Source organism: Chiloscyllium punctatum, chromosome 40, assembly GCF_047496795.1.
Source record: "Chiloscyllium punctatum isolate Juve2018m chromosome 40, sChiPun1.3, whole genome shotgun sequence".
Lineage (NCBI taxonomy): Eukaryota > Metazoa > Chordata > Chondrichthyes > Orectolobiformes > Hemiscylliidae > Chiloscyllium > Chiloscyllium punctatum.
Window position 1 is genome coordinate 51,946,226 of NC_092778.1, and position 12,919 is coordinate 51,959,144.

The following is a 12,919-nucleotide window of genomic DNA, read 5'->3' on the forward strand; positions in this document are numbered from 1 at the left end:
TGCCATCTTTGACCCACTAGATAATAAGGAAGGAAAATGGCTGCCAACTCACTCACAGTGGGCAGAATACAGTTTCTTTTGCTGCATAGGGGCAGGGGTAATACATATTTGCACAATGAGGTTGAGTTTGGATTGTTGTTGTGCATTGGTCGTCACCCATGATCGAATGAATGTATGTTCCCTTATTAATTGCACAAACATAATCAGACCTTACCAGCAGAGACATGTGGACTCAGGAATGGTTTTAGAGCCATACGCAAGTGAAGTTTGGAGCAAGACCCTCACATGACCTTTGACCTCAATGATCTCAGAGTGCAAACTTTTTTCCACCCATATATTTAGATTTCGAAGAATGGTTAAAATATGTTGCTTTCCAGGGTATTTCTCAGATATAACTTCTGTACTCCTTGGAAAGTACAAAGGCACTGTCATTCTGATATAGTAACAATGTAAACAGGCCTTGTAAATGATAGTTGACATGACATGTGATGAGTGCAAGTGCACATATATATGCAGATGTGAAAGTGAATTGATAACAATCTGTCACTTGTATCAGAGTTGAAAAGTGTGGTGCTGGAAAAGCACAGCAGGTCAGGCAACATCTGAGAAGTCAGTGTTGAGCTCCTCGGATGCTGCCTGACCTGCTGTGCTTTTCCAGCATGACACTTTCAACTCTGGCTCTCCAGCATCTGCAGTCCTCAGTTTCTCCTTGTCATCAGGATGCAGGCCCGCTACAACCAGCACGATATGATTAACATTGGTGCAGCCCCTGTGAAACTTTGATTGGTTTAAGAACTGCCTGTGGCAAACCTACCTGCTGTTCCTGTGTTTGGTTGTGCATTCATTCAAATTCATTCACGGCTGACACGACTGGGGTTACCTACTTACTGGGGATGAGCAGGTGGCTGCTCACCAGCTGATAAGGACCTGGGTGTTTCTTCCTCAACCAGCCGTGGAGAAATGCCAGTGATGTGCTGATCTCCTCAGCCTAATCTGGATGGAGACCACCACTGAGATGAAAGTGTCTGGACTGGGCAGAGGGTGCAGGAGAAAGCCTGACCAGTGCATTCTCTGAGGGATCTGTGACTCCTTGGAGGAGGAAATGATGGGCTGAGGGACCGACCTCTTCAGTGCAAATGTTCTGTGGGTGCCACTAATGCCTGCCGTTGGCTCAGTGGATAGCACTGCTGCCTCAGAGCACCAGGGTCCTGGGTTCAATTCTCAGCCTTGGGGGACTCTCTGTGTGGAGTTTGCACATTCTCCCCGTGTCTGCATGGGTTTCCTCCGGGTTCTCTGGTTTCCTCCCAAAGTCCAATGTGCAGGTCAGGTGAATTGGCCATGCTAACTTGCCCATAGTGCTAGGTGCATGAGTCAGAGGGAAATGGGCCTGGGTGGGTTACTCTTCGGAGGGTTGGTATGGACTTGTTGGGCTGAAGGGCCTGTTTCCGCACTGGAGGGAATCTAATCTAATCTAATCTAAGAGAGGCCATTAGTTGTGCAGTAGGTGTAGAACTCTGAGCATTTTAAAGAAGTGATAATGGAACGGCACCAAAGCACACACAATGAAGCTTCCTGGATTGACTCAACATAGAGATCTCACCGTCTCCTCTGAGTGGTCTCTGTCCTCACTGGCCATCTGAAAGGATGATGGCCACTTCCAGCCTGTTGTGGTCCTGTCTGCCCAGTTCTGAGACATTGTGTGGGATGTAATTGGATGGAAGAACAGTTAGTGATGGGCAGGAGTTACACACGAGTGAGTAGGAAGAGCAGATGACAGGAATGGTTAGCAGTTTAGAAGCGTGAGGTGGGTCTGCATCATTGAGTGCTGATGCTGCTCACTATGGTGAGGGTTGAAGACCCTTAGATGTGTAGATGTTACTGTGTAGTACCAAAGTTAGTGAATGTGAGGGAACAAAGAAGATGGTGGCATTTACATTTGCAAAGTGCAGTGCACATGCTCATAAAACTTATTCCCACACTGCTGGGCATTCTTACAATCCATAAAACAGCATTGCCCCATGCTTCTATCTGGATCTGACTGTCTCTGGTGAAATGAATCTTTTGTTGGTCTATAAGAGAAAGGATGACCCTCCTCTCCACCATCTACCCACATATCATACTCAACGAATCTATGGCAAGGCCAGGGAACTCCCGTGTTTGATTGTTTGTCAGTGTTGTTTCAGTGTCTGGGAGCAGAGAGGTCAGGTAAACTGATCAAGATTCTCACTCTAGATTACTGCTTAATGATTTTTATTGGAAATACAAGGTGAGGTGTCAGTGGCAATCGTTGTTCCTTTATTCTCACTGGGTCAGAATCCTGGAACTTCCTCCCTAACAGCACTGGACATGTACACACACCATATGGACTTCAGCAGCTCAAGGACGCGGCTCACTACACCTTCTCAATGGCATTTAAGAATGGGCAATAAAAGCTGGCCATTGCTACCTTCAGCAGAGTGATAGCTGAGAGGGAAAATTAAAGAGAATTGTATGTGGATGGATGCAAGGTTCACTCCTCTTTGCATCAGTGTTAGGTTTATTTCAGACTTCTATTTTGCTGTAATATTTTATGTGTCTTTAAGACACCTCAGTTCTAAGGATTCTAGGTGCTGTGTATATCTAAAACTGTGAGTCTGTACACTCAAGTTAGTCTGGCTGGAGTATGCGAGTTTGGTTAGAGTCAAAAACCCGCGATGCTGGAATCCAAAGTAGACAGGCAAGAGGCTGGAAAAACACAGCAAGTCAGGCAGCATCAGGAGGTGAAGAAGTCAACGTTTTCGGTGTAACCTTTCTTCAGGACTGGGATGGGTGTTGGGGAAATTGCAGATAAACAGGGTGGTGGAGGCAGGGTGGGGAAGTAGGGGTAGAGGGTATGACCTGGTTGGTCAATGGGAGGAATGGATCCAATAGGTGGCTGGCAGGGGTGGAAGGGATGGAGGGGGGTTGGGAGATTGGAAGTGAGTTTATTTGTAATTGGAGAACTCAGTGTTGACTCCTCCAGGCTGTAGTCTGCCCAGGCAGAAGATGAGGTGCTGTTCCTCCAATTGCAGTGTGGTTCGTTGTGGCAATGGAGGAGGTCAAAGATGGTCATGTCAGAAAGGGATGGGAAGGGGATTTGAAAGGGATGGTGACTGGGAGGTCCAGTTGGCCATGTGGGCCCGGCTGTGATGCTCGTTTGGTCTCCCCGATGCAGAGAAGACCACATTGGGAGCACCTGATGCAGTAAACTAGTTGGAAGAGAGGCAGGTGAACCTCTTTCTCACCTGGGAGGACTGTTTGGGGCCCTGGATGGAGGTGAGGGGGCTGGTGTACTGACAGATTTTGCATCTTTACCAGTTGCAGGGGAAGGTACCCAGGGGTTCGGATGGGTTGGTGGGGAGAGTGGCGTAAACCAAGGACTGTCAAGGGGAATGGTCTTTGCGGAAGGAGTGTGCAAGTAGCACACTTGATTATGAGACCACCATCATTAACATGGAACCTTAGTTCATCTCTCTATCTCTCTATCCTTCAATCTTCCTTTCAGACACTTCTTAAAAGCAGGTTATTTTCAGTAAGTTGTTTCTCATCTATCCCAATATCTATTTGTGACTCAGTGCTCTGGGAAAAGGGACAAACCTGGCAAGGTAATGATATCAATGGTGTGGTAGAAAGGCAGGTAGATGGAATCATGTGTCGAGCGTGTGGTAAAAGCACAGCAGGTCAGGCAGCTTCCGAGGAGCAGGAAAATCGATGTTTTGGGCAAAAGCCCTTCATCAGGAATGAGGCTGGGAACCTCAAGGGTGGAGAGATAAATGGGAGGAAGGTGGGCTGGGGTAAAGGTAGCTGAGAGTGCAATAGGTGGATGGCGGTGGGGGGTTATGGTGATAGGCCAGAGGGGAGGGTGGAACGGATAGGTGGGAAGGAAGATGGACAGGTAGGACAGGTCATGAGGGTGGTGCTGATTGGAAGGTTGGAATTGGGATAAGGTTGGGGGGAGGCGAAATTAGTAAACTGGTGAAATCCACATTGATGCCATGGGGTTGGAGGGTCCCGAGGTGGAAAACGAGGCGTTCTCCCACCAGGCGTCGGGTGGTTAGGGAGTTGCAATGGAGGAGGCCAGGACCTGCATGTGGGAGGGGGAGCTGAAATGTTCATCCACGGGGAGTGGGGTTGGTTAGCGCGTGTGTCCCGGAGATGTTTTCTGAAGCACTCTGCGAGTAGGCGCCCTGTCTCCCCAACGTAGTGGAGACCACTTGAAAGCAATGGATACTGTAAACGACATGTGTGGAAGTGCAGGTAAAACTACAATGGATGTGGAAGGCTCCTTTGGGGCCTTAGATGGAGGTGAGGGGGGAGGTGTGGGCGCAGATTTTGCAATTCCTGCAGTGGCAGGGGAAGGTGCCGGGAGGAGAGGGGAGGTCCTGGGCCTCCTCCATTGCCATTGTCTTACCACCCGATGCCTGGAGGAAAAATGCCTCATCTTCCTCCTCGGGACCCTCCAACTGCACGGCATGAATGTGGATTTCACCAGTTTCCTTATTTCCCCTCCCCCCACCTTATCCCAATTCCAAGCTTCCAGCTCAGCACCGCCCTCATGACCTGTCCTACTTGTCCATCTTCCTTCCCACCTATCTGTTCCACCCTCCCCTCTGACATATCACCTTTACCCCCACCTCCATCCACCTATTGCTCTGTCAGCTACCTTCCCCCCAGTCCCACCCTCCTCCCATTTATCTCTCTACCACCGAAGCTCCCAGCCTCATTCCTGATGAAGGGCTCTGGCCTGAAATGTTGATTTTCCTGCTCCTTGGTAGCTGCCTTACCTGCTGTGCTTTTCCAGCACTACACTCTCACCTCAAATCTTCAGCATCTGCAGTCCTCACTTTCGCCTAGATGGAGTCATGATCCAATCAAATGATGAAGGAGGGTTGAGATGTTGAATGACCTCATGTTTCTTGTAGGTGCTTGTGGAAACATCAACACTTTGAGTCAGAAGTGCAAGGAACTATCACCATTGCTGTCATGACCTTTCCACAGTAACTTTGTCAGAGTGCTTTTGCCTATGATACTGAAAACAGCCTCCAAGGGCAACCAATGATGGCCTTCATCTATGTAATTAGATGTCAGTCGCTTGGTTATCAAAACGCACCTTGCTAGGTCTGGCACACCCTCAGTAACAATCTCCCCATGTTACCGTCATTCCTGTTGAACTGGTAGGTATTTGCCCATGAGGCTGAGAGTTTTCCCTCCTTTTATGTTGCCTCTGTTCAGTGGCTGAACTCAAACAAATGTTCACCATGTTGCCTATCAAATTCAAAGTAAGGTCAAATGACTTTTTTTTTGCTGCAAATATCATGCAAGCTATTCAGGTGAAATTCGGGAGAGAGCAGTGGAACCAGTAATGCAACAGCTGTATTTGGAAACCAGAAAAGCAAATGAAATCAATGCTGCTGGTAAGCATTTAATCAGGCATAGCAAAGTTTGAGATTGAAATATAAATCTATGACTTTGACTTTGTTTTAAGTCATAACTGCAGTCGAAAAAATGCAACCTAAAATGGTCCTCAGGGTACTGAATGCCCAGAGAGTTTTCATTGGAGGATTCAATAAGAAACAGGAAGGAACAGCTGTTAGCCTATGAGACTCCCATTGAATTGAAATGCTCAGAAACAGCAGAAGAAGGCAGTGATATCTTTATCATGTGCTCATCTAGTAACTCAGCAACTCAGTCAAGGCTGTCAATGCTGAACGCAGTGATGCTGAATGGTTTGTTAGTTGATAGATCACTTTTCACAGTAACCAGTGAGAAATATTATGATAGAATTATGGAGAAGGCAATTTGGAAGTACTAACAGAAAACAACCAGTTATGGTGATTGTCCTCCAGTCAGTGGGACATCCTCGACATAATCTCCAATCTTTGCGATCATATAAAGAGGAATCTCTGGACATTTTGCACAAAAGCAAGCTAAAGAGGAAGGAAGGGATATGTTATGAGTATAGGTGCCAGATGCAGTTTGGTCATAATGTTTATCTTCTATCCTGTTAAATTATTGCAAAACATAATCTGGCATCGTAATACACAAGAAATATCCTTCATCATGTCATTCCTTGTACTGAATCATGTTGAGTTAACTGTTCTGATACCAATTGAACAACTGTATTACTTTTGTGTGGATTTATGGCCTTATGCATTGGCTTAGCCAAAATCATTTGGTTTTGGATGGACCTGGTGGCAACTATGTTCTTCAGCTGCTCTTGTTGAGAATGAAAGAACATATGGCATCTTTCAATATGTTACAATGTCCCAAATCTCTTTAGATCTAATGAATTACCTTTAGACAGTTGTGACTCCCAAAGATTTGGAAATGTGGCGACCAATTTTGTGCACAGTAAGCAGTAATGACAAAAGGTCTATGTCATCAGTTTTAGTGATGACATAGAGGGGTAAATAGTGTTTGAGGGGTAAATAATGCCAGGGTACCAAATAGAACTTGTCTATTCTTTTGAAAGTAGTTGGACAGTATCTTTTGACTGCATTTGACACCTCTGTGAGATAGGAAGATCTACATGTTAACATGCTATTTTCAAACAATATGAGATTTTATACACTCCTTCACTATCATTGCTAATTTATTATTTGCATTATTTTCCTTCTGCAGTTTATTAAAATCTTTTCCACATTATGTAGTATATAATTATCCTTTTCTTTGTGTATTAGGTGCTGAGGAGATCATACAACAGAACTGGTCATGGATTAACCTGTTCTGTAGTACTAAGACAAGCAGAGACAACATGCCTGTTCAATGTGACCTCACTGATATCCATGAGAACCCATTTTGGTCCCGAGTGTGTTGTATAAATGCAATCATTCTCATGTGTGTGAACATTTTCCTTTACGCATACTTCGCTTGAGAAAGAAAATTACCTGAAAGAAGCCTGGATGAAAGAGTTTGAGATGTGATATATGTGGAAAGGAATATTCAATGGTATATGTGGAACAATTGATTTCACATCGGTCCCCTCACAATTGCTCTATTCACTATTTTTAAATCTTCCTGTAGTGCTGCAGCCCTCCAAGATATATCCAAATTTGGTCTCCTGCATATTACTGATTTGAGTTTCACCATCATTAGCAATGATGCCTGAAGCTGCCCTGGCCCTAATCTTTGGGATTTGCTCTCTAAATCTCTCTGCCTTTCCATCTCTCCCTCATCCTTTAATAGGCTCCTTGAAGCCTGCCTATTCAACAAAGCTTTTGCTTGCTTGTTCTGATATCATCTTATGCTGATCAGTGTCAAATTTTGCTTGATAATGCTCAATGTGATGTTTCACTACATTAAAGGAGCTGTATAAATACAAGTTGTTGTTATACTACTACCTACAGCTTTGAGGCCTTACAGTGTTTATTCCCATAAACTGACAATTAACAAGTTGCTTTATTTGGCAAGTACTTACAAGAAAACCTGTCAGAAATGCTGGGAAGATGCAACAGTCAATGAGCATCTGTGAAGAGATCAGAAAGTCCTGACTTTTCTGGTGTGTTTCCTGTGTATTGTTTCTATTTCAGATTCCAGTGCATTTTGGTCTTAATCTTACTGTTCCAATGTGATGTGGGTGACATGAATAATTATTAAAATTAACTTTTCGTCAATATATCCTGGTCTATGTATTCATTGAAGCCAGAATAAACTAATCACTCTGAAATCTATTAAATCCAACAGAATTTTCACAACTTTGAATCTAAATCTCTATCTACTTTTCAATTCCACTACAAAGAAATAGTTGCCTCACTGCCTGGCCTTCTCCAGTTGCCTCACTGTCTATTCCATAGCGCCTCACTACCTCCTTTTACAAGTTCCTCCCATCTGCCTGCCCAACCAGGTATTGTGTTCTATGATTGTAACTTGACTTAGGCAGGCACTTGATGGGTGTGAGGTTTCAGTGTATTTGTTGACTGTCTCCAGTGAAATGAACTGAAATGAACAGGTAACACATTTGATTGCACTTATCACTCAAAATGACAACTTCTTTCACCACTAAAGAAATGATACTCCTCAAATGCTGTGCTTGATATGTACTGCAGCAGTTCAGCAGGCTTCCTGAGTAATTCTTGCCAGTTTAATCCTGTGACTTTAAGAGACAAAACAGCCAGAAACAACATTCCCAACAAACAAGAGAAAAAGAGATATAGTTGGGATAGTGTAATGTTTTACTTTTCTTATTTCAAACTAAAATACCCTTTTGTTTAGTATGAACAAAAACTAGAATTTATTTTTGAATGGTCTTGTAAGATGACAGACCTCTAATTATACATACAAACTAGAAGAAATGCTGTCAATAATATCAAAGATGCATTGCAAAGTTGATAACTTCCGAGGGTTTCTATTTTCTTGAATCACAGGCTAATATTCTCAGGATTTATTTTTGATTCCATATTAAAATGAGCTTGCAGTGATCCAAGTGCAAAGCAAATAAAGTCATGCACAAAGTTTGACAAAAATAGTCAGCAAGAGAAACACATGGTCCAACTACTTGCAGTTTTGTGCTCATGTCAAAAAAGAAAGAGCGTATTAATGTACAGCATCTTCCATGAACCCAGGATGTCCCAAGGCGCTTTACAACTGATGGAGGAGTTGAAGTGGAGAACGCCATCGCAAGAATGAGGTTTGATGTCAAAACAGAAGAGGCAGATGTAACAGGGTCGGTCCTTCTACACACCTACACGCTCACCTCCTGTCGAGAGTTACTGGACCATCGGTTGGACATAGTTCCGTGGGAAAAAGCCAATGCGACCTCTGCACCTTCCTTTCCACCAGTTTGGGTCCACACTCTCCACAACTTCAATGATGTCACCTCGATAAAAGATCAGCTCTGAGGGATCTTGGGGAGAAAAGTCAAAGCATGCCTGGACGTGTTCAGGTTTCTGTAACTAAAGTGAGAGAGCGATGGTTTTAAATACTCTCAGCAGTAAAATGCTCAGTCACTGATGTTATGCAACGTAGGAGTGGTGAACTCACCCTACTGTAATTGTTGTTGAAGTGCTGGTTCACTAAGGTTAGAATTTCAGCTAAATTTGGGGCAGCATGGTGGCTCAGTGGTTAGCACCTCTGCCTCACAGTGCTAGGGACCAGGGTTCAATTCCACCCTCAGGCAACTGTGTGGAGTTTGGATATTCTTCCCATGTCTGCAGGGGCTTCCTCCTCAGCTCCAGTTTCTTCCCACAATCCAAGCATGTGCAGGCTAGGTGGATTAGCCATGGGAAATGCAGAGATAGAGTAGGGGGTGGGTCTAGGTGGGATGCTCTTCAGAATGTCAGTGTGGACTTAATGGGCCAAATAGTCCTCTGTCACACAGCAGAGATGCAATGATGCTAAAAGTTCAGGGGAGATGAGGATTCTTTTTCATGCTGTGAGTTGTTATGATCTACAGAGCATTGGGTGGTGGAGGCATTTTCAGATACAAAGGAGATTTGCATGTAACATTTGAAAAGGAAAATTACAGGGCAGTTGGGAAACACCAGAAGGATGAGTAAAATTGAATAGGTCTTTGAAAAGTCACCTGCAGCACATTGTGTCAAAGCGTGCATTGTGTGTTCTATGGGATAACACCAGATAATGCCTTTATTCATTAGGCTATTGTAGGAGATATTATATTATTATTTTATAGTATTTTAGTTATATTATTATTGTTGGAGTCAGTTTTTTATACCATACATTGAGCCATATAGAAATATATAAGCCAAGAGAAAAGTGTATTATACAACAGATCGGAATCATCATAGCACAGAGAAGTGAAAAGAACTATTTATAAAACTTGAAAGCAGAAAGTGCTTGGAAGGTCAACAGGTTGGACAGCACCTGTGGAGGGAGAAACGGAGCTAACATTTTGAGTCCAAACATCTGACTGATTTATATTAGGAAAAAGTGATGCAGCTGTGGTAATGTCACTAACCCAACTTTTCAGAGGTTCATATAATGGTCTGGGAATATGAGTTCTCATCTCATCTCATTGTGGTGTCTTAGTGGTGTTTGCATTCAGTTGAGGAGAAAGTGAGGACTGCAGATGCTGGAGATCAGAGCTGAAAATGTGTTGCTGGAAAAGCGCAGCAAGTCAGGCAGCATCCTCAAGAAGGGCTTATGCCCGAAACGTCGATTCTCCTGTTCCTTGGATGCTGCCTGACCTGCTGCGCTTTTCCAGCAACACATTTTCAGCTTTGCATTCAGTTGATCAGTCTGGAATGTAAAGCTGTTGATGACTTCATGACAACTTTTGAAATAACTCCACAGAGGCCGATATCCCATCACCAAGTCACCCTCTATTTACATGTGATAGGTCCATGACTCTGGCACAGCCACATCAGAGTCAACACCCAGAGTGTCAGAATCTTTGACGCTCTTCCTTTTATCTGTCAGCCAGGGCTCCCTGTTTGGACCAGATTAACAGCCCCAACTATGGAACTCATAGTCTATGATGTCCAGCTGGCTGACCTTGTGACAATCCTTACACTTATCTTAACTGTGAAGGGAAAAACTGATCTGGTTTGCTAACAACCTTTTGGGAAGGAGCTGTGATCTGGTTTAGCCTTTACGTGACTCCAGACCACAGAAATGCATTTCACTTTTAACTGTCTTCTGAGGTGGAATAGGCAGCAAGTCCTCAGTTCACATTGACTTCTCTACCTCCTGATGCTGCCTGGCTAGCTGTGTTCTTCCAGCCTTCTACCTGTCTACACTACATTAAATAACTCAGTCATATATTTAGACTCAAAATGTTAACCATGTTTCTACGTCCACAGATGCTACCCAAATCGCTGAGTATCTCCTCTCTGCTTTCATTTCAAATTTCCAGAATCCCCAATATTTTGCTTTTGTTTCAGTACTTAAAAGACTCAAATTGCTGAATTAGACAGAGTTTCAACAAAAAATTTAGGAAACTATTTGCTTCAACGAGTTCATTGAATTAATGGAATTATTGGGGAAGAGCTGAAGCCTGCTGGTATTTGATTGAGAGTCCGGAAGAAAACTGACATAACAATGTCCAGAATCTGAGGTGCTGTCTCTGGCTCTGTCAGGAATTCACAACAATAAGAATTGCCCTGAAGAAATATTGTGACAAATTAGTCAACCATTGCATCTTCTAAGAATCGAAAACAAGAATACACTTGCCCTGGATGACTGGCAGGAATACCTGGCAGAGGTTGGCTCTATGCTGGAGGTGTATGTACATACTAGTTATAAATGAGATTACCAGCAAGTAATGTTATCAACTTCAGCAAATAGAGAAGATCCACAGGCAAACCCAAGGTTATCCTTTAGATTCTGAAGATTTGCAATGCAAATGTGTCAAAAAGCCTACAGAATACTGAGAGGGTTGGACACAGCTGATGTGGAGATAATGTTTCCACTAGCGGGAGGGACTAGGATCTGAGGGCATAGCCTCAGAGTGGAGGGACGACTCTTTAGAACTGAGAAGAGGAGGAATTTCTTCAGCCGGAGGGTGATGAATTTATGGAAGTCATTGCCTCAGGAGGCTGTGGAGGCCAAATCATTGAGTTCCTTTAAGACAGAGCTAGATAGGTTCTTGATTGGTAAGGGGATCAAGGGTTATGGGGCCAAGGCAGGAGAATGGGGTTGAGAAACATGTCAGTTCTTATTGAAAGGTGAAGCAGACTGCTTGGGCCAAATAGCCTAATACTGCTCCTATATATTATGTTCTTATGGTAAGTGTCTAATGATATTGAGATTCTAGGATTGAAACCGTGAGAATTCCAATAGAATTAAATATATGAAGCAACTACATTAAATACTCAATTATCATGTGACATCTACAACTAAATTACCTCTTCATCAGGTTTTGTGTCTCTCAGGAAAATCTGTTGCTTCTTCGCGATTGTTGTGGTCCTGTAGAAGTCCACCAGCTCATTCAGGGAATGGAACTTCTCTTCCCACAAGTAATATTTGCCTTCTTTATCACGAAGAACCTTAAAGTGCTGCACATGTTTTCCGTAGCTGTGGAAAAATGTCAAGCTCTGTGAGGATTGCTGGCTTCACATTCACAATCAGTGTTTCAGTTATTGATGAAGTTACAAAACAGCAGACCCTGAAAATCACCAATGCCGACAGTCACAGATTAATCGCCAATTCTGTATCTAAGATATTCAGTTTGCAGATATTTTAAGACCTGCATTATTTTAAATTGGAATCCTAGTCCACATGAAGTGCTACTGAACTACATGCAAACACCTCAACTTTTAATTTTGTTGTTTGAGTGTTCAAATTTAACCAGAGCCTCTCCCTATCTATGTAAACTTCTTCAACTCTCATTAAAACTGCATTTTTTCTATTTCTGACTTTCCATGTCCCAGCATTCATGCTCTTCCCCCTTAAAAAAATCATTTTTAAAGAAGACATTCCTAGGCTAAGCTGTTAACTCTGTCATAATCTATCCACCTGCTCAGCTTCTACATTTTTTGTCTGATTACACTTGGTTAGAATGCCTTTTGAATTTTTATGATGGTAAAGATGCTGTATAGGTTCAGGTCATTTTAGTTTAAACTCTCAATAAAATCACAAACAAATAATTATTGTACAGCTGGTTATCTGCTAACATCATTGACAGATATTTCTTCCAGTGTCAACACTTTCAAAGAGACAATGATGAGGACATTTTTGTGGCATTAAAGAGTTAAATGATTATCAGCTTCTGCATTAATTTTTATTGCAGAGCTCCCCTAAGTAAAAAAAAATCATTTTCCTTCAGTGAAGATAAGCAAAAAGGAAAGTCTCTCATATTGTTGAAATAATACTAGAATCATAGAGTTATAGAGCTGTACAGCTGTTGGGCTAAATTGCCTGTTTCTGGGCTTTTTGAGGCATGGAGGAGGAAGGCCCAAAAATGTCAAAGGTTGGAGCAAGAAATTGGGAAGCTGAAGAGTGGTGG

General features: G+C 43.1%; 2 protein-coding genes across 3 annotated transcripts in view; one reads left to right on the forward strand and one right to left on the reverse strand.

The window, feature by feature from the left end:
- The window catches only part of LOC140464606 (sodium/mannose cotransporter SLC5A10-like), a 142,344-nt gene extending 134,753 nt beyond the window's left edge, over nucleotides 1-7,591 (forward strand). For both annotated transcript variants that reach the window (XM_072559886.1, XM_072559885.1), the window contains exon 15: nucleotides 6,699-7,591. In XM_072559886.1, coding sequence (XP_072415987.1) covers nucleotides 6,699-6,892 — 194 coding nt within the window. In that variant the 3' untranslated portion in view covers nucleotides 6,893-7,591. The remainder of the gene's footprint in view (nucleotides 1-6,698) is intronic.
- Nucleotides 7,592-8,171: 580 nt separating this feature from the next.
- Nucleotides 8,172-12,919, reverse strand: part of LOC140464607 (GRB2-related adapter protein-like) — a 50,401-nt gene continuing 45,653 nt past the window's right edge. The window contains exons 4-5 of the mRNA XM_072559887.1: nucleotides 11,820-11,988; nucleotides 8,172-8,909 (exon numbers count right to left, since the gene is read on the reverse strand). Coding sequence (XP_072415988.1) covers nucleotides 8,724-8,909; nucleotides 11,820-11,988 — 355 coding nt within the window. The 3' untranslated portion in view covers nucleotides 8,172-8,723. The remainder of the gene's footprint in view (nucleotides 8,910-11,819; nucleotides 11,989-12,919) is intronic.